General features: G+C 45.9%; 2 protein-coding genes and 1 non-coding gene across 4 annotated transcripts in view; 2 read left to right on the forward strand and 1 right to left on the reverse strand.

The window, feature by feature from the left end:
- The first annotated feature begins 5,507 nt into the window (after nucleotides 1-5,507).
- On the forward strand, nucleotides 5,508-13,466 carry LOC112414618 (trophinin-like). Its single transcript, XM_024767191.1, has 10 exons — nucleotides 5,508-5,552; nucleotides 7,628-7,732; nucleotides 7,848-7,911; nucleotides 8,172-8,251; nucleotides 8,688-8,779; nucleotides 9,470-9,546; nucleotides 9,638-9,680; nucleotides 10,097-10,159; nucleotides 10,708-10,822; nucleotides 11,616-13,466. The coding sequence occupies exons 1-10, from the start codon at nucleotides 5,508-5,510 to the stop codon at nucleotides 13,464-13,466; spliced, it is 2,535 nt and encodes an 844-aa protein (XP_024622959.1).
- Nucleotides 10,345-10,473, forward strand: LOC112414624 (small nucleolar RNA SNORA11). Its single transcript, XR_003006194.1, has one exon. It is a non-coding gene; the product is annotated as a small nucleolar RNA SNORA11 (small nucleolar RNA).
- Nucleotides 13,467-15,278: 1,812 nt separating the features above from the next.
- PFKFB1 (6-phosphofructo-2-kinase/fructose-2,6-biphosphatase 1) overlaps nucleotides 15,279-25,607 on the reverse strand; it is an 83,693-nt gene continuing 73,364 nt past the window's right edge. The window contains exons 10-14 of one of the 2 annotated variants that reach the window (XM_024767184.1): nucleotides 23,934-24,038; nucleotides 19,788-19,917; nucleotides 17,077-17,139; nucleotides 15,951-16,015; nucleotides 15,279-15,599 (exon numbers count right to left, since the gene is read on the reverse strand). In XM_024767184.1, coding sequence (XP_024622952.1) covers nucleotides 15,540-15,599; nucleotides 15,951-16,015; nucleotides 17,077-17,139; nucleotides 19,788-19,917; nucleotides 23,934-24,038 — 423 coding nt within the window. In that variant the 3' untranslated portion in view covers nucleotides 15,279-15,539. The remainder of the gene's footprint in view (nucleotides 15,600-15,950; nucleotides 16,016-17,076; nucleotides 17,140-19,787; nucleotides 19,918-23,933; nucleotides 24,039-25,607) is intronic. The other variant, XM_024767183.1, reaches the window with a different exon arrangement.

A 25,607-nucleotide genomic window follows, 5' to 3' on the forward strand; every position in this document is an offset into this window, starting at 1 on the left:
AATCTTCATTTTTAAAAGATATATTTTTTAGCTTTTACTAATTTAATAGACAAAGTGGTATTTTATTTTATGGTAATTTTCATTTCCCTAATTAATGCTTATTGATTTTCATTCAGGCCAGTCTCAAACTCGGTTTATTTCTTTTTAGTAGAAATTATTTTGAGGTTCCTTATTGTAGCCAACATACCCTCATACTCTATACTTTTCTAACTTCTGCCCTCTGTTGCAGTTTCTACCCATAACAACTTGGTACCAATTTCTGTATAGGCATGCTTTTGCCTGTAAATAATAGAAAATTCAACTCCAAACTGACTTTAAAAGGGGGGCATTGTATTATATATTAGGAAAGTTCAGGGATAGCACTGGATTTAGGCATGGCTTAATGTAAAAACAAAAATTGGCAATGAAAGAAAAAATGAAATAAGGGGAGGAGAGAGGGAAACAGTGGAAAAAGACGTGAAGAAGAAGAAGAAGAGGTGACTTCCTCACATGGCCCACTGAACTGAGATGCCAGGCAGCACCGTTTCTCACTAGGAAGTCTGGTCTGAAGTGCCAGGTGTGAGGCTTTTACGGTGCACACTATGAACAAGTGAAACTAAGCGAAGCATGAAGGAAAGGGGGGAAAACGTCTATATTTGCACAGCTACCATAAACACAGCTTGATCAGCTCAATATTCTGCATAAATCTAATAGAAACCACAGGTTCTCTGGCTGTATCTGTTTCATAAAGACAAGAGTTCATACCAAGTTTCCGTGGCAAAGATTTTCAAGGAACAATGAGATAAAACTGCTGGTTTTCAGGGATATTTCCAGCTTTGGACCTCAGTGATAAAAATGAGAAGATAGAAGTGGATAATCTACCAGAAGATGCTACTAAGAAAATTGGTGAACCCCTGAGAAGAAGGCTAAATTAATTTTGATTTATTCTCTTGATTCATGCTGAACTTTGCTAATACTACCTAACACATGAGGAAGCTGCGAGCTTAACCTTTGCCATAGTCAGAAAGTGTAAGACCCTGTAGCAGCCAGCATTCAGGAAGTCAGCAGAATCTGCAAGGGGCCATGGGGAGGACTGTGTAGAAGCAGTGAAAAGTGGATGTCTGGTTACAGATAAAGCAAGTCCTCATTCCACAATTTTCTCTTCTTCCACTGAGGTAAAGCTGTCATAATTTGTTTCATAAGAACACTTGGAGGAGGAGTATGAAATTTCTGGTAATGTGCTCTATTAAGAGATAGTCTTTTAGACAGAGTGAAGAGTCAAGATGGTGGAATAGGAGGACAAGGAATTTGTCGCTCCTCACAGGTACATCAAGAATACATCTACAAATAGAACAATTCTCTCAGAGCACCGGCTGAACATTAGTGGAAGACTTCGGACACCTAAAAGAACAAGAAACATCCTCTTGCAACCAGGTAGGATGAAAGAAAGAAAAAAGAAAAGAGGAATCAAAAAAGAAACCAGCAACCCTGGCAGGAAGCTGAAGGTGAGAGGAGGTCCCAGCACTCAGAAAAACTCCCTCACGGTGGAGAAATCAGCTGGGACAGAAAAGAATCTTCAAGGGTCAAAGGAGAATACAACAGACGGTCTGTGGAAGGCAGGACAAAGTAAGAACTGCGTGCATGGTCTGAACTGCAGCTCTGCACATCCCAGCCTGAGTTTCCTGTTGTGGAGGGGAGTTGGGTGCTGGAAAGTGGGATTTGGAACATGGACCCAGGAAGGAGACAGCTGTTGGCTGTGAAACGACAACCTGACAGGATAGGAGTAAGGAGCTCCACAACCTGGACAGTTTGCAGAAAAACCTCAGGACCCCGTAGAAGAAAGGCATCACTGTTGAGTGGCAAACAAGGAGTGGGGCCACTATTACAACCCCTTTCCCCACTTGCTGGCTACTTTGGCCTCTGCAGGCATTGGGAGGGGCAATCACCTCAGCAGGCTTACCTGCCTCTCAAGCCAAGGTCTCCTCCACATCCTCCTCCCATGTAGGTCACAGGGTCCTGAGTGCCACCCAACCTAAAGCCTCCTTGGAAAACAGCCCTTGGCACCCTGCCTGAGACAGGAATCGGCCGATGCTGGCTGGTGCTGAGTGCTAAATTGTGGGGTTAAAAGAGCAGATCCAGGGAGAGGACCACTGTTGGCTGCATGGATACAACAGAGGGGATGGGAGTGAGAAGCTCCAGGACCAGGAATGTCCCTATAAGAAGCATTGTCTGCCTAGAAAATGAGGTGCCATTGTTGAGTGGCACACAAGGGGAGGGACTGCCAAAAGCCCCACACACCAGCCCCTCCAACCAGAGCAAGCTTGCCCCAGTCAGTTGCAAATTCCTGCCTGTCCCTGCTGCCACAGGCAATTTTAGAACACCCCAGTTGTGGTTGCCTTACCACTCCCCAGACTGAGGGGGTAAGTGGACCCCAATTAGCTGCTGCTTTCTGTCTCTCTTGCCTGGGTGGGGAACAGATGTCTGAGGGCAGTGCTGACAAAGAGTTGGGGCCAAAATCAAAGCTGAGCCCCATGGGCACTGCGACTAAGGAGGAGGAATCTTTCCATGCAGCTGCATAGGTCTCAAACTATTTTATTTTATTTTATCTTCTTCTTTCTTTCTTTCTTCTTTCCACTTTTTATTCTGAGCCATGTGGATGACAGGCTCATGGTGCTCCAGCCAGGAGTCAGGGCTGTGCCTCTGAGGTGGGAGAGCCAAGTTCAGGACATAGGTCCACAAGAGACCTCCAAGCTCCATGTAATATCAAATGGCAAAAATTTCCCAGAGATCTCCATCTCAACGCCAAGACACAGCTCCACTCAATGACCAGAAAGCTCCAGTGCTGGACACCCTATGCCAAACAACTAGCAAGACAGGAAAACAGCCCCATCCATTAGCAGAGATGCTGCCTAAAGTCATAATAATGTCACAGACACCCCAAAACACACCACCAGATGTGGAACTATTGACCAGAAAGACAAGATCTAGCCTCATCGACAAGAGCACAGGCACTAGTCCCCTACACCACGAAGCCTACACAACACACTGAACCAACCTTAGTCCCTGGGGGCAGACACGAAAAACAGTGGGAACTACAAACCTGCAGCCTGAGAAATGGAGACCACAAACACAGCAAGTTAAGCAAAATACGAGGGCCTCTGTGCAAGTAGAACAGATGGGAAGCAGGTGCATTAGATCAGAGACCCATCTGACACCGTCCCATGTGCCCCTATGCTCAGCAGAGGCTCCTCAGAGCCTGCAGAAAGAAGGAGGGGATTTATGTATACTTATAGCTGATTCACTTTGTTATACAGCAGAAACTAACACAAAAGTGTAAAGCAATTATACTCCAATAAAGTTTTAAAAAATAGATGTGAGTTCTTTGAGGGCAGGGATCCAACATCCAACAAGGGCCGTGGCACAACTGTGTGCTCAAAAAATAATTACTGACTGCAGGAGTAAGTGATTGCCCTAGAAGAATTGTTTTCCACACTGGGGAGAAGTGCTCCATTCCACTAGAGACAGAGGCTAAGCACTTGTGTACCAGTGTACCAATAAAGGAGAAACACAGTCCCAGTAAAAATTTTCAGCTAAGTTGATATACATTAAAAGCATCAATATAGTGATCAGGGGATAAATAAAAACTTTTGGTAGACTTTCTTGTATTTACTGATTTTATTCTGAATTACATATGATGCAGGGGATACCCTAACTTTTAGCGTTTAGAGACTCTAAATGTCTTAATTTGGTCCTACTTAAGCAATAGAAATTAACATGATCTAGTCCCCTACCCCAGAGCAGCTCCTGGGGAGAGAGACCCAGACACACAACACACTACAAAAACACACTATGTAACTAAGGTTGGCATAGAGGGGTCTGTAGGAAGCATTGGTGTGGGAGCCCAGAGAAACACAGTCCTCCTAGGGGCAACAGAGGAATCAAATAGGAATGGGGATACAGTGTGGGGGATAGAGAAATCAAATGGAGAATAGAAAAGAATGATTGCTGAATAAGAGGTAGTAAGCAGAAAAGAGATCACATTGGGGAGAAAGGAAAGCTGGAAGTAGGGAGTGAGGGAGGAGGCTGACAGGCAGGGAAGGAGACCCCTCTGGAGGCGGAAAGAGGCAGGATCACTTCCGGCTGGGGAGGGGGAGCAGATAGGCTCAGACCTAAGGAGAGGCTTGGAGAGAGCGGACGCCTTCTGGACGGGAGAGGTGAGCTAAAGTGCCCTGCTTTACTGAAGACCTTGTGGGGGACTCCAGGCTAGGATTTGACGTGCTTGACTCCACACATCCCTAGGGTTTGAAGGAAACCTGCTAGAGGTTCAGGAGCTAACCGCATAGAAGTGGTCGGATTTAGAGGTGTCTGGACTCGGTTTGCAAGGGAGAAAGTAGAGGGCAGAATCCCCTTTGGGCAACGGAAAGAGAGATCTGGACTCAGTTCGGGCTGCTGGAAGGAGGGATGCTGACCCGGTTGGGACTGCAGAAAAGAGAGATGGAGAAATAGTTCCGGCCATAGAAAGAATGGAACACGATCCAATTAGGTAGGGAGATAGGCGATGGGAGGCTTCGTTTAAACTGGAGAGAGGTCGCAGGACCTGGTTTGGGCCACAGAAAGTAGAGATTGTGAGCTAGAAAAAGTAAGGGGCAGAATCCTTATTATACATCTGAAAAGACCTGGCTCAGAGGGGAGAAAAGAGGGGCTAGGACCCGGTTGATACCGGTTTGAAAAGAAAGGGACAGAACCTGGTAGCGCTTGGGAAGGATTACACAAAAGCCTAATACCATAGGATTTGTGGGTGGGGTAACCATGTTGCAGTAAGGGCGGGATGGTCACTTGCAGACGTGGAAGTAGGGGTGCGGTGTTGCGGAAGGAGCAGTGCAGGCACTTACTGCAGAGCATAGGGAGGGGGCATATAAAGAGAAGAGGAGGTGCGGAGGAGTACAGCAGAGCGGAGGGAGGGGGCATTACAGAAAGGGACAGTGCGCTGCGTGGCTATACTGCAGAGGAGAGGTGTATGGTGTTGGGGAAGGCGCGGAACGAAGAGGTGCTGCAGAGCGGAGGGAGAGGGACCGGTGTTGGGGGAAGGGTTGGAATGAGACGAGATGCAGTTAGAAAGAGTGGGTCAGGAGTGGCGTCAAGATGTTCTGCTGCTTTGAGGGCAGAGGGCTTATGTGGGATTGAGGTGGTCAGCCTGTCCAGTCCACCAAAGCACATGCGCGCTGAGCGCCTGCGGTTGCCCTCACGCCTCTGGTTGATGTGCATGCGCACTACCAAGTTGCGGTAAGGTGTTTGTAAGGTAAAGGGGCGGGATCGAGAGCAGGCTTGCGGTTTCTTGGAGGCAAAAGGAGCTAGGATTTGGAAGCCAGATGGTCTGGGTTTCTAGGTATGAGGACCCAGTAGTTGAAGGGTTTGGGGCCCAAGGTTTGATCAGAACCCCCTCCTTCAGGATTGGCAGGAGACCTGATGAATGTCCACCTCCCTCTTATTCTTTCCTGACTCAGGCCCCTTCTCGGCTTTCCAGAAAAATGGATAGTAGAAATGACTCCGATTATAAGATGACCCCATTCCAGGTGAGGCCCTTCTGCATTCTTGGCAGGCCATCTGCCCTATTCTGAGTTCATTTAAGGCTGTTGAGCCCCTACCACTCTGTAGTTGCATAATTTCCTGCTTAACCTGTTTCAGTCCTCCCCTGAATGGTGGAGGAGGAGGTGAAGAAAACCTGCCTATTTCTTGCTCCCTTCCTCTTCCTTCACCCTCCCCTTCAATCAGTCACCATTCAGAGGAGGGGGAGGTTTTGTAGAAAGGGTGGGTTGTAGGGAGGCCAGATGGCTCAGCACGTTATAATCTTAAGTGTGTAGGGCCCTCCGGGAGCCTGGGCTTCACTTCCCTCCAGATGTACAGGCTGAGACAACAGAAGAAGATAGTGTCTTGCTGATGCATACCCTCTTGTCATCAACCAAGGACCTACTGGCTATGGACCCACCAGTTGCCAACCGGCCTAAGAAAAGCAAGACCAAGAAGGCCCCTATTAAGGCTATCACTAAGACAGTACGCACTGCCCCTCCAGTTCCATCTGCCAATGTGATTACCACCAACAAGCCTAAAATAACTTTTCTGGCTTTAAACCTGCCAATCATCCCCCAGATCAACCAGGCTTCAGCTATCACTGAGGTAGTCAATACTCAGGCTTCTTCATTCACCGCTCAGCCTAAGAAAGCCAACAAGACAGAGTTACTGCTAAGGCAGCCCGAGGCTCCCAATTTCCAACTGGCAGTGAGAGTGTTACTACACAGATCAAGTTACCCTTGTAGGTCCTAAATGTGCCAGTCATCCCACAGACTATCCAGGCTCCGATTGCCACTGAGTCAGCCAATTCTCAAGCCTTGTTAGCCTCCATCAAGCCTAAGAAAGCTCCCAAGGCTAAGAAGGCTAACAATAAGGCCATAGCTAGTGCCACTGAGATCTCACTGGCTCCATCCACCACCTACTCAGCTACCATCCAAGGCCAAATTACCTCCATCCGAACTAAGAAAACCTCCAAAGCCAAGAAAGCAACTGTTAAGGACACAAATACTGACACTGAACTCCTAGAGACCCCAGATGCCACTGAGACAGCTACCAGGCAGATTGAGGCCTCAGCAGCAGCTATCTGGCCCAAAAAATCCAAAGTCAAGAAGGCTGCCTATAAGGACCCAAATTCTGCCTGTGAGATCTCTGAGGCCCCACCTGCCAGTCAAATGGTCACAAAACAAGCCCTAGCAGCCACCCTCTGGGTCAAGAGAAGGTACAGGGCTCAGAAGGTTGCCACTAAAGCCCGGACAACTGAAAGCCAGACCCAAATTGACAAAGGGGCCCAGGCCAAGATGACTACCCCTCAGATCAATATAAGTGCCCTTGAGACTCAGGTTGTTGCTGCTGTCCAGGCCCTGGCAGATGACTACCTGGCTCAGTTGAGTCTGGAGCCCACAACCAGGACCTGGGGCAAGAGGAACCGAAAGGTGAGATCTCTGACATCACCATCCTTAACTCTGTACTTCTTTTCCATTCCTATCTGCCTGGTTTGTTCACTTGTTCTTTTAAGTTTACTGAGCCAGTCCCTGCATTCACATAGGCTGTGAGAGATGCTGAGAGGAATGTGATATAGTTCCTGCTGCTTTGCAGTTCAAAGATTGGTGGGGAAATAAGACATCCATACACTTACTACAAACTGGATATAATTCAACTTGTATTTATCAATACATAGTAGTTAGCATGGACCAGGCTTTGTGTTGGGTATAGTCACACAGGTTATGCTTTTATGTTTTAAAGTAACTCTTACCAGCTAGGTCCCAGTGTTACAGGTAAGAAAACCAAGTCCCAGAGAGGTGAAGTGACTTGTTGAAGGGGTACGGCTAGTAGAGCCAGTGGTGGCCAAAAGAAGAGGAAGAACCAGACCCTGCCCTTGGGTTGCTCCTGTCTTGGCAGGGAAATGAAACTCCTGCCTGGAAGACAGTGAAAGACAAATCTAGAACTCAGTGTGGCTAATGATAAGGTCAGGACCCCTACAGGGAGGGTTTAGGGGACTTTCAGGAATAGGCAGGGTGAGGAGACAGAGCCATCTCTTTCACCTGGTGATTTTGGACCTTTCTGCTTTCTGATGATGCAGTCCAAGCATCTGAACAGGGATGAGAGAGGTGGTGGTAATTATAGGTGGATTTCATGGGGCCAGAGGCCTCCGCTATCCCGAGATGTGGCCATTTTGCAAGAAAGGGTAAGAATCCAATGCTGCCCAGTCTCTTCTCTTCTTCACCTGCCCTCTTCTCTGTCTTTCTTCCAAGTTTTATGAAAACATATTGAGATCTCCCCATGTATTCCTCTTCTCCCAGGCAAATAAGTTGGTGAAATACCTGTTGGTTAAGGACCAGACAAAGATCCCCATCAAGCGCTCAGGTAGAGTCATCCCAACCCTCCTCCCTGAGCTCGCCTTTCTACTCCCCTCTCCTCCCTGCCCTGGGGGTAACAATTTAGTTTTATGGCCTCTTCATTCTCTCATCTATCCTCCCCTGCCCTTTTCACACTCTGTCGTGGCTGGCATCTCCCATTAACACAGTTCAGGACTCAGACTACACTAACCCCATAGGGCTGGCAAAAGGGCTGCAGCTCTGTGGCCCCTTCTCAGACCAGCTGCTCCCACCTCTCCCTTCCTGCAGACATGCTGAAGGATGTCATCCAAGAATATGATGAATATTTCCCAGAGATCATTGAACGAGCAAGCTATGCTCTGGAGAAGGTGAAGGGACATCTTCTGTGGGATGGGCACAATGGGGAAGTCTTGAATGGAACAAAGGTGTACACGTCCCTTTGCGGGGGACCACAGAGACTCCCTAATCCAGCCCCATCACTGTGCAAATGAGCAGACGATGGCCTAGGGAAGGACGTAGACTAGCCTCGGGTAACACAGCAAGTACAGCTAGGACCCAAGCCACCCAGCTTAGTCCTGGCTTCTGTCTACTGCTGGACATGTTCTGTAGTGTATTTCAGTTGCTCACCTCTCCTTTCCATCCCCCATTATCTGTCTCCCTAGAGTCCCATTAAGCATAAAGACTATTTTGATAACAATAGTACATTTGTTACCTGTTTGCTGTGTTAGTTAAGTGTTTTACATGAATTATTTCACTGCCTAGGCTGAATTTTGTGACCTCACAGGCTATTCTTTTACTTGGCAGATGTTTCGAGTCAATCTGAAGGAAATTGATAAACAAAGTAGCTTGTATATTCTCATCAGCATTCAGGAATCCTCTGCAGGCATCCTGGGAACGTAAGCTGGGAAAGGGCTGGGATGGGAGGGAGGCTTCTGCTTTTGTCCATGGTACTACTCCATCCCTGTCCTCTCCCCACATCCCCTAGGAAGTCAGGAAAGACAGAGCCTAAAAACCCCTTTTCCATATCCCACATGTAGTTGGAGCCCTACACATAGTTGTGGTGCCCGTTTATGATTGAATGGAGGTTGTAGAAGCCTGGGGCAGGTCATTCCTACTGTCAAGTTTTCTGTATCTCCAGAAGCTTCCCTGTTGTTGCTTGTCTCTTCCTATTGACCTTGGTAGAGTAGTTCCCAAGGGAGGGCTTCCTGGTATGAGTGAATCATGAGGGTTGAAGGGCAGGAGCATCAGTGGGGCCATGCCTAGAATTCTTTTGGAGCTGAGGGGTCTGGAAGAGAAAGAAGGAACTCATATTGGCTGGGTGTCTGGGTTGTAGTGGGTTGACAAATACAAGTACAATTCTATCCTCTCAGCAACCTGGGGAGAGGAAAATGTGATTTTCCCATTTTATGAATAAGAGAGTCTAAGTGCCTTGCCCAGGGTCACATAGAGCTTGAGGCATAGACTGGGCAGAATTCTCTCATATCTGAAGAATCTGGGAGAAGCTAACCTAGTAGTCTGGCTGGTGTGTATTTTTTTGCAGATGGCTGCTGGATGTAAACCTTCTCTCTGTCCCATTATTTCCCTAGGACCAAGGACACACCCAAACTAGATCTTATGGTGATTCTGAGTGTCATTTTTATGAATGGCAACAAGGCCAATGAGGGTGAGTTGCTGGGCTGGCAGCTGAATAGGGGGTCATGGTCGGAATTCCACATGTTCATTTTCTATCCGTTTCCTTTTGCCTCCCCTTGCAGCTGTCATCTGGGAGTTGCTGCCCAAGTTGGGGCTGCACCCTGGGTATGATTGGGCTCTGTCAGTAGTTGCTGTCCGTGTTGTCCTTTGGCAAGAGAGGATGGTCCCAGGATTGCATCAGCCTGGTGGTCTGGTGGAGGGGGCGGGGTTGCTGGACTGGGTAGAGGGTCCAGGGTTCTGACCTGGGTGGATGGGGAAATGGTCCTGAACTCTCTGCTTCCCCTTTCTCCTATGTTCTTTCTCTGTTCTAAGCTGATATATAAGATAGACCTTCAGGGCATCCCTGATAAAGAACCATCTGGCCTCAACTGCCTGCTTCTAGTGACCATGTGTTCATTACTTTCCTGAGTTCATTGAGATGGCCTTATGTACTAGAGAGGTCTCTTCCATGTTGGGAAATGCCTCTGCCCCCATGTGGGAAGTTCTGATCTTGGTTCATGGGTTGTTTTTCCCATTGTTAGGGTAAGGCACTCGCTCTTTGGGGAAGTGAGGAAGCTCATCACAGACGAGTTTGTGAAGCAGAAGTAAGTGGTGTTTTGGGGCTTTGTCAGGCCATGAAGTGTTCTGAGTGTGCCGATCTGGTCCAGAAAGTGCTCGATTGCCCTTTTCTTACACTACCTTTAGAGGTATGGGCATCCTGTTCCCTAGAACTGAGTCCATGGTGGACCATACCAGGGCTGGGCCAGACCAAACACAAGGCCCTTGCTGTGGGGTGTGCTCAGAGCAGAATGCCCAAAGAATGGCTCCTCTGTTTACAACACACCCGATAGAAACTTGGGTTTACTCCTCACAGGTGGCAGGATACTTTGGCCTCCCTGTGACACCATGCCCTATACATGCGTCCCCTGCCACACCAAGTGACTACTTTGCACAAGGCCAATGGGAAATGGCTCAGTATTGGAGGTCAAGACCATGAACTGTGTTTTGGAGTGAGTCTAGGGAAGGAGGGCCTTGGAAATCCTTCTCCAGGAGCTGAGTTTAGTTTTTCTTTGGAGGAGGTTGCCACCTGGTCCCAAGTGGTTAGACAACAGGTTTGCTTGGTTAGAAGCAAGTTTCATTTCCTTTCTTCAAGGTATCTGGAATACAAGAGGGTCCCCAACAGCAGACCACCTGAATATGAGTTCTTCTGGGGCTTGTGCTCCTACCATGAGACTAGCAAGATGAAAGTTCTCAAGTTTGCATGCAAGGTAATAGGAGAGCTGCCCTGACTTGGCATATTAAGGGTACAGGATGTCTCTGGCTGGGGTAGGCAGTGTACAGGGATGGGCAGGTATAGGGCAGTCTGCAGTTCATATATAAGCACATGGAACTTCATTTATGTCCCAGAATGCTGCTTGACATAAAGTTTACATTGTTTCATTCATGTTCATACTTCGTATTAGTCTCCTCAACTGCCATAACAAAATACTATAGACTGGGTGGCTTAAACAACAGAAAATTATTTTATCATAGTCCTGAAGGCTGGAAGTCCTAGATCAAGGTCCAGCAGTGTTAGTTTCTAGTGAAGCGTCTCCTCCTGGCTTGCAGATGAATACCTTCTTGCTGTGTTCATGGTGGTGAGAGAGAGTCTCTTCTTATAAGGACACTAATCCTATTGGATCAAGGACCCACCATTATGACCTCATTAAACTTTACTTCCATAAAGGCCTACCTCAAAATATAGTCACATTCGAGGTTGGTACTTCAAAATATGAATTTTGGGGGGACACAAACATTCAATCCACAACATACTCTCTTATCGTTTCCCATATTACAGATGAAGAGACTTAGGCTCAGTGAGATTAAGTAGCTTGTCCAAGGTCACACAGCACCTAAGTTATCGAACTGAAATTGGATCTCAGGACTGACCCATGATAGAGTCCCAACAACTAAGACTTTTTTTTAAATGCTACTATTAGTTTTATACAAAGCCCATGGTAGGTATTTAATACATAATTACAAATGTTATTTTTCTTATAATGATTGTAATTCTCATTTTAGGTGCAGAAGAAAGACCCCAAGGACTGGGCCGTGCAGTACCGGGAGGCAGTGGAGATGGAAGTCCAAGCTGCAGCTGTGGCTGTAGCTGAGGCTGAGGCCAGGGCTAAGGCAAGAGCCCAAATGGAGATTGGAGAGGAAGCTGTGGCTGGGCCCTGGAATTGGGATGACATGGATATCGACTGCCTAACAAGGGAAGAGTTAGGTAATGATGCTCAGGCCTGGGGCAGATTTTCACTTGAAAGTGAGGCCAGAGCCCAAGAAAATGCAAATGCCAGCACCAACATTGACTTCAGCAGAGGAGCTAGCACCAGGGCTAGCTATAGCGATGGTGCTAGTATTAGCTTCAGTGGTGTCCCCAGCCCCAGTAATGTCTTTGGTGACAGGGCTGGCATTAGCTTTGGTGGAACATGCAGAACCAGTGCCAGCTTCAGCAGCATAGCCAGCATTTGCTTTGGTGGCACACCCAGCACTTGCTCCACTTCCAGTGGTGGAGCCAGCATTAGCTTTGGTGGTGCACCCAGCACCAGCTCTAGTTTCAGCAGTGAAGCCAGCATTAGCTTTGGTGGCACACCTTGCACCAGTACCAACTTCAGTGGTGGGGTCAGCTCTAGTTTCAGTGGCCCACTCAACACCAGTACAAGTTTCAGTGGTGGAGCCAGCTCTGGTTTTGGAGGCATACTCAGTACCCCTGCTGGCTTCAGTGATGCACTCAGTATGAGCACCAGCTTTGGCAGTACACTCGGCACCAGTGCAGTCTTTAGTGGTGCACTTAGCACCAGCACTGGCTTTGGTGGCACACTCAGCACTAGTGTCTACTTTGGTGGCTCTCCCAGTTCCAGTGCCAGATTTGGTGGCAAACTCAGTACCAGTATCTGCTTTGGTGGCTTTCCTAGCACCAGCACTGGTTTTGATGGTGTACTCAGTACCAGTGTCTCCTTTGGTAGCTCTTTCAGCAATAGCACTGACTTTGGTGGTACACTAAGCACCAGCTTCTGCTTTGGTGATTCTCCCAGCACTAGTGCCAGCTTTGGTGGTACACTCAGCACCAGTCTTGGCTTAGGTGGCGCGCTCAACACCAGTGCTGGTTTTAGCAGTGCTGTCAGCATTAGCATTGCCTTCAACAGTGCACCCAGCGCCAACTCTGGCTTTGGCAGTGTGTTCAGCACCAGTACTGACTTCAGTGGGGCACCTAACACCACTACTGACTTTGGCAGTGCTCCCAGTACCAGCATGGGCTTTGGTGGAGCCCCCAGCACCAGATTCTGCTTTGACAGTGTGTCTAACACCAACCTATGTTTTGGTGGCCCTCCTAGTACAAGCACCTGCTTTAGTGGTCCTACCAGTGCCAGTTTTGGTGATGGACTCAGCACCAGTGCTGGTTTCAGCTTTTGTGATGGGTTAAGCACCAGCACAGGATTTGGTGGTGGACTGAGCACCAACTCTGGCTTTGGTGGTGGACTGATCTCCAGTGATATCTTTGGTGGTGGGCTGGGCACCAATGCTGGTTTTAGCAGCACACTTGGCACCAGTGCTGACTTTAGTAGTGGCCTCAGCATCAGTGATGGCTTTGGCGGTGGGCCTAATACCAGCTTCAATGGAAGACTGAGCACCATCATTGGCTTTGGCAGTGGTTCCAACACCAGCACTGGCTTTACTGGTGAACCCCACACCAGCACCAGCTTTATTGGTGGACCCACTTCCATTGTTGGCTTTGACAGTGGACTGAGCACCGATGCTGGCTTCAACGGTGGACCAAGCAGTAGTGCTGGCTATGGCAGTGGAGTGAGCAATGCTGCTGGCTTTAGTGGTGGAGCCACCAGCCTTGGTGCCTGTAGCTTCTCCTATGGCTAGTGAGGTTTCAGGTAATTACAACATTTCCACAGCCAAGGCCGATGGGGATGGGTATAAGAGCTGGGAGATGTTATAAGAAACCCCAAGGTGGGAGGGCAGGGTGGGGAGATGAGCACAATGAAGGAAGTATGAGAAAATAGTATATTTGGTGCTAAAATGTGTTTCTGTTTGGTGTTTTGTTTTCAAATTTATATCGCATGTTTACAGATACCGCTAATGAATTGCAGCAGTCCTTCCCATGGAGCCAAGGTACATCCTTGGAATCTTTGTCCACGCAGCAATCTAAGCAAATATTACCAATCAGCTGAGGGTGACATACTATGAAAAAATCTGTTTGCCAATCCTGCTTTGTTGTTTGCTTTCTGTGTCTTGTCATATTTGATATGAGTTACATTAAATTTGAAAAATGAATTGCGGTTTGTTCTGTCTTTTAATGTGCCTAAGTTGTTGTGAGTGACATTTTGGGTTCATATAAGAGCTAGAGATCAGCATAGCTCTTTGGGGAAGGTGGGCTCCAGCTTTAGGCTAAAAGGCAAGTATGACTTCAGTGGGGTAGAGATGTGGGGAAAGCATAGCAGGCAAGGGGATAATACCTTAAGTCAAGTTCTAGAAGGGGAAAGCCTGGAACAGAAGGCAAAGGGAGAGGGTTCTGGAGAGTAAGTGTAGATTCATTTTGAGATATTTGTGTAAGAATGGAAGGGACGTAACTAAAGGTGGACATGGGAACAAGGGAGGACTTTTTTGGGATAGGAGAGAGACCTGAGCATGTTGCATAGACAGTGGGGGCAAAAGCCAATAGAGAAGGACAGGATATAGATATGGAATAGTCAGGAGCTGACTGAATCAACCCATCCTTGGGGAGGTGGGATGGATAGAATACCAGAGAATAGAGGGTGACCCTGACTTTGAACAGGATTTAAGGTGGCTCTAGAAGGAGATAAATGTAGATTTGCTTCAAGCAGTGATCCCAATAAAAAAAGCGATGTGGATCATACAAGGTTTGTGTCTTGCTGGTGGTTGTGATGGAAGGACAAACAAAGTCAGGGGGTGTATGAGTCTGTCTCTTCGCAAGTGGGTTGCTGCTATCTGCCCACAGTAGCTGCATGGAGATTGGCTGAAGAGATAGAATGTAGGATGCAAGCTGGCCAGGTATGGAAGAACAGTGAAGAGGAAGAGGACTGGTGGATTGGGAGATAATGGAGGAATCAAAGGACTATACTCTTGATACAGTACAAGAACAAATATTGTTCACTCAAGAAATACTACATACATGCCTGCTGTGTGGGAGGCATGCTGCTAGGGATCCTGTGGATGACACAGAGAGTTTTAAGGACCAGGGGGCCAGTGGTCAGATAGTGAGATGCTTGTATTTAAGAAGTCAGCCTGGAGAGAAGTCTAGATGATGCCAACCAAGCAGTGAGTGGCTGAAGGGAAGATGCTCACTGAAGTTGAGGAGGCAGGACACTAGGAGACCAGGGTATTGTCTGAATCATTTATATGGACAGTGAAATAACTCAGGATGGCAACAAGAGTTGGAGAAGGAAGGAGAACTGTGGTCTGAGTGCAGATTCTTCTTTGAATGTAGGGATGAAGGTGTCATGTTCCCAGCCATGTTGCCCACGAAGAAACAAGGCCATAAGCACTCACATGAACCTATCTCCACCCTCACATTTGGAGGTACTACTCCAAAGTCCTTCTTTCCAGGAAGTTCTCACCCAGTCCATACCCTGACAGCACCAGAGCCATTTCATAGGGTCAGGATCTTAAGAGGATCTTGTGGGAAAAGCCTCACAATGACCTCCTTTCCCCTTTTGTAGGCAGTAAGAGAAGTCTTTATTGATCAGGGAATAGGAATTAAGAAGGAAAAAGTTTCATCCTGACCTAGACAGCACCTTGGTTGTAGCTAGAAATCAAGACCTGTTTTGGAGCTGATGAGGGTTTCTTCACTGGAAGCAGGTCTCTTTCAGTGAGGCCAACTCCAGAGTGTTCTCAGTGTAAGAGAAGAGCAACAATAGCAGCTCCTAAACGTGAAAGATAGCGAGGACAGAGGCAGTTTTATGTCTTAGAAAGGGCTCAGTAGTGGGCAGGGACAGTGTCCAGGGCTTCCTCAGGTTCCCGGCTGACGTCCACATTCTGAGAGGAGAGAACCCAGTATTAGCAGGAAGCAGCCAGCAGTGTGGAGCCCCCACCCCTCCCTGCCTCTTGTCCTCACTGCCAGGCTCCCCTATTTCAGCCAAGCCTGGATCCTGACCCTCTTCTCAGGCAAGCCTGGGGGAACCTCAGCCAGAGGCCTTTTAGGCAGGGTTGCTCTAGCTGTGCGTGTCTAGGGTGCCTCGGGTCTGGGCTGTGGTTCCTGCATTTCTGGGTGCTGGTTATTCTACCTGTTGGTGGAAATACCCAAGCTCTGTGGGACTGGGGCTGCCTTTCTGCAGGGGAGGGTGCTTTCACCATGTGCGAGCTTAGGACACAGAGTCCCTCACCTACCTCAGGCTTCTCCCGATGTGTGTTTACAGCCTCCACGTTCAGGTAGATGGACTCCACTTTGCAGCCTCAGAAAAGAACAACCCGTTCATCCATAAGCCACCCGGGTAAGCACAGGTCTTTCCTGAGGTGTCATTCCCTCCTCCACCCGTCACCACCCACACCCCCAGCTCCACGCTGTGTGCAGACCGTGACTGCCCTTTAGGGAGAGGAATTTAGACCACTTGTGTGATGTCAGGGGAAGACACTAGGCTTAAGATACAGGAATGGGGCATCCTCCCAGCTCTTCCCCTAATAGTCTCAGACTTCTCTGAGCCTCCCTTGCCCAGTTGTCAATGAGAATGAGAGATGACAAGAGATGATTTTTGCACCCCTCCTCAGCTCTTGTCTGTGAGACAGAAACCTAATAATAACAATGGAGCTCTGTGGATCCTCCCAGCTGTGTTAGGTGCTAAAGTGGTGGAAGAGTCCTGGTGTCTCTGCCTTGGGGCAACCAGTCCCAGGTAAAATTTATTTCCAGAACTATGCGGTTATGGCAACATCAGAGATGTGGAAGGTCACAAGGGAGTTCTAGGAAGCCTGAAGAAAGAGGAGGGTGGTATCATTGGGGCCTGGAGCGGGCAGAGGAGGCCCAATGCCTATGGAAGCCCCCTTAGCTCCATCCCTGTGGACTGAACACTAATCCAGGTTTCAGTACACCATCTGCCCTGTTCATACTCCAGAATAGATTTGAGTCTGTCTCTTCATCACTCATGAACATTCCAGAGCTGACTAATGCCCCCAAAGAGAGTCTCAACTGCCCGGGCTGGTCTTTGAACCCTCTCTTCAAATCTGGCCCCAAGATACACTTATTCATCTGGTCCCTTTTGGGCACCCCCTCTTCTACAGCTTTGTGCTGTATGATTGGTGCTCTGGTAGAGACAGAGAAAGCTGGGGCCAGGTCCCAGATTTAGAGGCCACTTCAGTCCTTCCCCATTCTCATCTTGCTATCACCAGCCCTGCCTCTACCAAGACATCCAACTACCCACCCAGGAAATCTCTCTCAGGACTCTTCTGGGAAAATGCTAGGCACTGCAGGCATGATCATGGTGTCTATGTGCTTTTCCCCAGATGAAGGTAGGGGACTCACCATAAGCCACAGGTGTAAGTTTGAGCACTGTGTGCAGAGGGCACCTGAGATAAGGCAGCTCATCTAGAAAGGAGGAGAGAGCAGCCCTCAGAGACAGGGTGCTGGGGAAGGTACCACCTCCCCAGGCCTCCAGGCTTGCAGCACTCTCCCCTTCCACCCCCTTCCCCATGGTTGTCTTCACCTGGGCCCTGCTCCCCCACAGTCTTCAGAGACAGTGCTGAGAGCAGGGTGGGGAAGGAGGAAGAGAGCAGAGAGGCAGCCTCAGGAGCAGGGAGGAAGAAGGGCCCTGGAGATCGCAGACAGACCCTGGGTCCCCCAGACGCTGAGGATGGTCACCTCGAAGGTGGCCGACCTCCTCACCCACAGGGCAAACATAAGACCAAGGCAGGCCTCCCTCCCGGCCCCAACCTCAGCCCTTCCATGGGCTCCCCCACCACAAAGGCCCACAACAGGTCTCAGCAAGTGTTTTCTGAGGCCCTACTATGTGCCGGGGCCGTGGCCGAGGTGTGCGTGCACCTTGGCAGCTCCCGCAGCTTTCTCCCCAGCCCAGGCCTGTGCCCTCTGACTCCTGGGACACTTGTTGATGGACAAGCATTCACCAATTCACTTGTTTCCATTTACTGAGGATTATGTATAAAGTTGTTCTGAATATTCGCATGCAATTACTCGTATGGCCTTGATGACATTCAGACAGCCCTGATGGGAGGTGATGATCAGGCCCATTCCATGGATGAGGACACTGAGGTTCTGAGAGGGAAGGCACTTGCCCTACATCCCACAGCCAGGAAGTGGCAGTGCTGGGACTCGAGCCTGGGATGCTTTGAGGCCAAATGTGTGCTCTTCCCACTGCAGTCTGCTGCCACTGCCTTCGAGGGACTCACAGTGTTGTGGGGTGACACCCCCACCTCACTCCTCTCTGCAGACATCCACCCTCCTGACCACCCAGGCAACCTATATGGCTCCCCATCTCCCTTCATTGAGCCAGAGCTCCACCCCTCACGGCCTCCCTGCCCCTGAGGTTCACCGTAGGCTTTTAAGGCCTGCCACTGACCACTCAGCCTCCTGACACATAAGATTTGGCAATTTCCTGGGCAACCAGTCTGCTCCTCCTCCTTGCCTTTGTCACCATCATCTTCAGGTGCTGGGCCTAGTGCTTTTGGTGCACTATCTCATTCCATCCTCACTGATACTCTGCAGGAGTTACTGTTCCTCACTGCACACATGACAAAATAGATTCAGAGAAGGGAAGCGACTTGCCTGAGGTCTCTGACCCAGTTCTGCCACTACCTGCACAAGTGACCTCAGCCCTGTCTTTTCTCTTTCTGGTCCCCAAAGTTCCTATCTCTCATAGCACAGGATTGGACCCAGCTCTGAGGTCTTATGGGTCTGAGTTCTCAGTCACACCATCTCTCTGGGTCTCAGTTTCCTCACCTGAGTGATAGGGGCAAGAGCATGTGCCCAGCCCTGCCTGGCCCAGCTCTTAAGACAGCTGTGAGAAGATGGCATGGCCTGTGCATGAAAGTGGGTAGTAAGTGGGTAAAGCAGTGTGCAAACGGGAGATGCATGTGCTTCCCATGCACCTCACATATGTCTGAAGTGAGAGGCCTCTGGAATGCACCTGAGATTGGTACCTCTCCCTGCCCTACTGAGCCCCGTGATCTTGGGCAATTCCTTCATCCCTCAGAGCTTCCATTTCCTCTTCTTCACAGTTGGGGTTACAAGGCCGGCCTCACAGTCTCGAAAATAGTACTGAGCAGTAGAGATGTGGACAGTATCAGAAATCTAGCAGCACCACCCCAACCCCTGTCATCTTTTTTCCATTGAAGAGATTGAGGACCAAGCAGAGGAAATTACTTGTCCAATGTCAAGTTTTCAAGTCCCAGGGGTTCCAATTCTAGATGACTCCATATTACAAGTGCCCTTTGCTTGGAAGCTAGCGTCATAGAAAAGATCCAAGTCTGCAGGATATTGTACACTTCAAATATGACTTTGCATTGTCCTCACACTCCCTCCCTCCAGTATCCTGGAGATGTCAATGCTTCAGCATCAATGTCAGAAATGGACTCTCCCACCTGAAGGTGACACAACAGTCTCTTGCCAGGCCAGCTGCCTCAGTTTGCATTTCAGTATTTGTAGTCAGTGTAGATACTCTGTAAATTAAAATATCTAGATGTTTTTTATAAAAAGAAATTATCATTTAAAATTTTTAAATGAAAACATCAATATCTTGGGGAAATCATCCCTATAGCAAAGACAGAAACCTATAATCAAAATCAAGAGACCACAAGAGGTCCCATTCCACCTGAGAACAGCATGCCTCAGACAAATACTGGCTCATCTTTTTCAGGTTGAGGCAGACTGTTAAGGTTGGCTTTGAAAATGTTATCTCAGAGTAACACTGATATTAATAATAGCAGCTAACACTTATATGGCCCATACTTTGTGTCATGAACTGTTCTAAGCTCTTTATGTTAAATATGTTCATTTAAACTTCATCATTATTCTCCCCATTTTACAGATAAGGAAACTGAGAACAGAGAGGTTAAAGTAATTTGCCAAACGTATTATGTGACAGAGCAAGAACTTGAACACATGCACCCTTGCTCTAGATCCCGTGCTCTTAACTATTAAGATATAAACCACCAATTTCTGGTGTCAGAGTCTCAACTCACATGCAGCTCCCGTGCCAGGAACAGAGAGAACAGTGGTACCTGAGCTCTTGTCCAGGAAGTAGGCCAGGAGGCACCGCATGACAGCCTGGTGGCAGATCACCAATACATTTTCCTGCCGTTCTAGCTCCATTATAACTGGCTCCAGACGCTGGACCAGATCCTCATAGGACTGAAAGGGAGAGAAACACTTGGGTAAGAAGAGGAGATGAGGCACATTTGCCCAGAGGAGAAGAACTCTACACTAGGAATCAGGAAAACTTGGCTGTGGTGCCAGTTCCGTTGTTGGTCCAGCAGTATGACCTTAGGCAATTCACTTCCTTCTTAGGGTCTTAGTTTCTCATCTATTAAATGGGGCAACCAATATAGTGGAGTAAATAACAATAATAAAATTTCCACTAAAATTCCCTAGAAAATCTGGATAAAATAAATGTCTGCACTACTGATCTTTCAAGAAAATGAAGGAAACATTATGAATATATGGTTCCAAAATGAAGAAAAACTGGAAAAAAAAGAGTGATAAATGGATATAGAAGCCACAACTCCCATGAGGGCATTTGCCAATCACAGTATCCAAGAGCCTTGAGCTTTTAAAACCTTATAGAAACATGAGACAAGGCCTTAGGTGTGTACGAGATGAGGATTTGGGACTGAGACGTTCACAAAAATCTGAGACCTTCAAAGGACTACATCCTCAGAAAAACTATAAACTAAAAAATATATCCACAGGCAAAGGGAAACAGTAAGAAAATATATCTGTCTCTGCCTGACTCTTGGTGGAGAAAATTAGGAAAAGCCTCCTGTAAGAATGTATAACCAGGGGGGGACCTTGAAGATGGCGGAAGAGTAAGACGCGGAGATCGCCTTCCTCCCCACGGATACACCAGAAATACATAGGTGAATTTGTGGTTGAGAGTTATACTACCTATGTGTTTTAGAAAATGCTAAGCTGAGAGTTTAGTAAAAAGTGATTTCAAGTCATTAGCTCCCAAGAGTGTCTGGAAGAAGCAAATGGAAATTCTCTCTGGATTCTCTCAACTCAGACTGCATGGGATTCCCATAGATAAATTTTCATCAAACTGAAGCTCACATAACATGCAAGGAAAATAAGCTATCATGAGTAAAAATAAGCAGAAACAGCAAGAACCCTAACAACTTAAGATAAAGGATCCACAATATAAAATGAATATGCTTGAGATTTTGAAAGAAATGAAAGATTGAATCAAAAATGTAAGGAAGAAATAAGATGCTATTGAGTATATGATCTAGATTTGAAAAAGAACTAAGTAGAATTTCTATAAGTGAAAGATATAGTCATTAAAATGGAAAACTCAATGGATACAGTAAACAGCAGATTAGATACAATTCAAGAAATACTGTTCTGGAAGATAGAGCTGAAGAAATTACTCAGAATGTAGCAAAGAGATTGAAAATAAGAAGAAGTTAGGAGGCATAAAGGATAGAGACAGGACTAACACACATCCAATTGCACTTCAAGGAGATAATAGAGAAAATATGAGAGAGGAATATTTAAAGATATAATGTCTGGGAATTTTCTAGAATCGATGAAGAATCCTAGTCCTCAGATTCAGGAAGTCCAATTAACCCCAAGCAAGATAAATGAAAAGAAATTAATATTTAGACATATCAGAGTGGAACTTAAAAACCATAGAGACCCAAAGACCCTAAATGCAGCCAGAGAGAAAAGAAATGACAATTAGACTTTCAGGAGACTTCTTAACCATGTTAGAAGCCAGAAGACAGTGGGGACAATATCTCCAAAGTGCCGAGAGAAAACTGTCATCCTAGAGTTTTATACCTTGCCAAAATACCATCTAGGATTAAGAGCCACCTCTCCTTAAAGACATTTTTAGACAAAAAGAAAGGTGAGTCTACTACCAACAGATCCTCCTAAAGAAACTTCTAAAGGAAGATAGACATTGAACCCAGAAGGAAAACTTCAGCTGTAAGGAGAAAGAATGATCAAGGGAATTGGATATATGTGGTTAAATCTAAATAAACACTGACTGTATACAATATTATTTTTTAGCGAATAAGAATTATATTTTAATTGGATAAGTGATTTTACCCCTTTTCCACTATATAAGATCCATCTAGGAGACAGTATGGAGGTTCCTTAAAAACTAAAAATAGAACTATCATATGATCCAGCAATCCCACTCGTAGGCATAGTAAGTCAGAGAAAGACAAGTATCATATGATATCACATATATGTGGAATCTCATTTTTAAAAAATGATACAAATTAACTTATTTACAAAACAGAAACGGACTTACAGATATCAAAAACAAACTTATGGTTACCAAAGGGGAAAATTGGGGGGGGGGGAATAAATTAGGAGCTTGGAATTAACAGACACACACTACTATATATAAGATAGATAACCAACAAGGGCCAACTGTATAACACAGGGAACTCTACTCAAAATTATGTGATAACCTTTATGAGAAAAGAATCTGAAAAAGAATGAATATATGTATATGTATAATTGAATCACTTTGCTGTACACCTGAAAGTAACACAACATTGTAAATCAACTATAATCCAACAAAATTTTTAAAAAAGAAAAAAATCCATCTATGTGGATACAACGTTTATTAAGTGGAAGTAGCTCTATTTTGTCTAGCATTTATAATAATTCTACTCTGGTAATATTGATTTAACTTAAAAAATATAATATGTTGGTATTATAGGAACAAATAGTGATATATTCTGATAGATTGTTGTAAATTGAAGTGCTTCAGTAAGCATTAATTCAATCAACATCTACTTAGTAAGTTGTGCTTACAATAATAAATTTATTAATAACAATAATAAGTCATCTGGGGGATAAGACAAGTTTGAAGTAAAATATAAAACAACAATTAACATGTAAGTTAAGAGAGGGAGTGACCAGAGTTGTAACATTTTTATACTGTTTTAGGGGGTGAGTGGAGATATTGATTTTTAGATTTTGTCAATCACACATATTAAAATGTTAAGAGTAACACTAAAAGAAAGGAAAGAGATTGTATAAGTCAAATATAGATGTAAAAACTCTATCAATTCTAAAGAAGGGAGGAAAAGAGAAAAGATAAACTAAGCCTAGAGAGCTCAAAATAAGAGAATAGAAAGAAGTTCAAATAAATCAGTAATTACAATAAAAGTAAGTGTACCAAATTTACAATTCAAAAGACATACATTTTCAATTTTTATTAAAACCAATAAAAGTCAACTATATGCTGTCTATAAGAAACAAAACAAAAATACACAGAGAAGTTGAAAGTAAATGACTAAAGATGAACTAGGCAAATACTGACCAGAAGAAATCTTATATAGCTATATTAATATCATATAAAATACACCTTTAGGCAGAAAGCATTATTAGGGGGAAAGAGGTTTGCTTACTATGTAATAATAAAATATACAATTCACTAAGGAGATATAATTGCTTTAAATTTGTATGTATCTAACAACATAACCTCAAAATATATAAAGGAAAATGAGGGCAAAGCTGGACTGACTTCATAATGTCATTTTTGAGGATGAAAATACACATATGAAAGTGCTTTGTAACACAGGATATCTATTGTTTCTTCTCTGATATCCTGCTTTCTGATAATTGTTCCCTGGAATCTATCAAAAATGGAGTATGACTAATAAATATTCTAACATGTGGAACTGGCTAAATGGAGACTGGTTTGAAAACAACGAGGATTTACCTCACATGGGAATAGGGAACTGATAGTCTGGTTCACGTGGTGGCAAAGAAGTTGGATAAACCATTAGCCATTGTCCCTTGGGACTCCAACCCACAGTCCAGAGAGGCTGGAGCTTTAGGCAACTTGGCAATAAAATGTCAGGAAATTAGAGTATATTGAACTATTTCAAATACCTTTAGTGTAAGGATATCAAACACAAAGTTTAGGACAAAGTGAGTCCTCCTGAAAGAAGACAGGAATATAATCAGGCAAATGTGTAGCTTTTAAAAAAAGAGGAATCTGTTGCCTATAGCTAAGAATGAGACAGCAAAGGGCCAGATAATCATATGCCTTGCGGGATGGAAGATGCTGCAAAATTTGCTTTACCCTGTTTTTAAAGCTGTCTAGGAAAATATGGAATCCTGGTAGTTGGAATAGAGATACTGGGGAGGAGTCCTAAGAGTCTGGCCACCCCTCCAAACCTTACCTCTCCCTTGGGATAGCGGTAGCGATATTTATCTTGGTCTCGTAGTGCAAATTCTTCAGGGTAGTGTTCTTGGATTTCTTCGTAGGTCATCTCCTCACAGACACCCTGAGAAAAATTATTTGGGGACAAAAGTATTCACAAGTTAAAATCCCCACAACCTTTACCATAGTTCTGAAACCAATGATTGTGGAACGTTAGCACACAAGCACCTGGGTTTCTGTGAACACAGCTCTAGGTCTGCGTCTGTTGTCTGAATGTATGTGTGTATGTATGCACAAGGTGTGTAGCTGTGTGGATGTGAGAATGAGTGCATGTGTATAGGTGTGTTCAGGCTGAGTGTATGGTGGGTATCTGGTGTTTCTCTATGGTTGTCTCAAAAGGTTTATAGGTGCACATTGTATATATGAGTATGTACTTTTATAAATTTGTGGGGATTTGTGACTGTGTTTACCTGTGTGTGTGCAGCATGATTATGGTGTGTATTTGTGGTATGTTTAAGGTTCTATGCTGTTGGTTGTGTTTTTGTCTCAGCATATGTATAGTGTATTGGTGTGAGTGTGTGTGTATGAAGACAGTTTGATCATCTAAGAATCTGCCTGCATGGGTGTCTCTGTGGTCTGTCCCTCCATGTGGGTCTCAGTGTGTCTGTGGTATGTGTATCTGTGAGTGTGTATGTCCCTGATTATATGTGTGAGTATCTGTGTACCTATGTCTAAGGTCTGCATTAATCTGTGGTAATATGATTGAGGTTATGTGTCTGTACTGTTTATATGTCCCTGGTATGCCTCTATGTGTCTATGTGATGTAGATATATGCAAAGACTGCATGTGTGTCTATGGTGAGTGTGATATGTATCTCTAGGTGTGTCTGTCTGTAAGTGTGCATGTGTGTGCATGAATGGTGCAAATATGATTGGTAAATGCATCTGAGAGGGAACCTGTGTTTGACTATTGGGTCCATGTGTCTGTGAAGTGCATGTCTGTGAGTGTAAACATACGTATGGTGGATGTCTGTGACTGTGTAGGCAGGCACATGTGTGTGCACACATCCACAGCAGTGTTTTCTTGTGTTATAGCATTTCCCATCCCTCCTGCCCACACCTCTGCTCCAGGACCTCTGGCAGATAAAGAAACAGGTATCCACAGACTTCTCAGAAGGCAAGAATTAGTAAATTCCTAACAGTTTCAGAGTGGTCCTTGGGGAGATACACTCTTCACACCCAAAGGAATCAAGGGCTCAGAGAATGAGTTCCCACTGAGAAATCCACAGAAGCGAGGTGGCTGCTGGTAGAGGTGGGAAGTGATGTTGGGTTTGTAAGATTTCCTTCTGGTTGTGTAGATTCCAAGTAGACCTTCCTGTAGGGGAGCAATGTGCTCTGGTTGTTGTCTTTTGAGCCATCAACCAAGCTTCCCTTAGGGTTTAGGTTCACCCCTGCCCCAGCCTACAAGAAGACAGGCAGTGTCAAACCTGCAACTGACACTGTCCATAGGAGAAAGTGCACCCTGTATATACACAAGGTCCTTCCAGATTGGCTTTGACTTTCTATTCTGAGGCATACTGGGAGCCTGTTGCCTGTGGAAGTGACCACTGACTTTATTGACAAGGAAAATTGCTTAACTTCTCTGAATTTTATTTTCCTCATCTGCAAAATAAGGATAATTATATCTATCTCAC

This window comes from Neophocaena asiaeorientalis, unplaced genomic scaffold (assembly GCF_003031525.2).
Source record: "Neophocaena asiaeorientalis asiaeorientalis breed wild unplaced genomic scaffold, Neophocaena_asiaeorientalis_V1.1 scaffold313, whole genome shotgun sequence".
Taxonomy (NCBI): domain Eukaryota; kingdom Metazoa; phylum Chordata; class Mammalia; order Artiodactyla; family Phocoenidae; genus Neophocaena; species Neophocaena asiaeorientalis.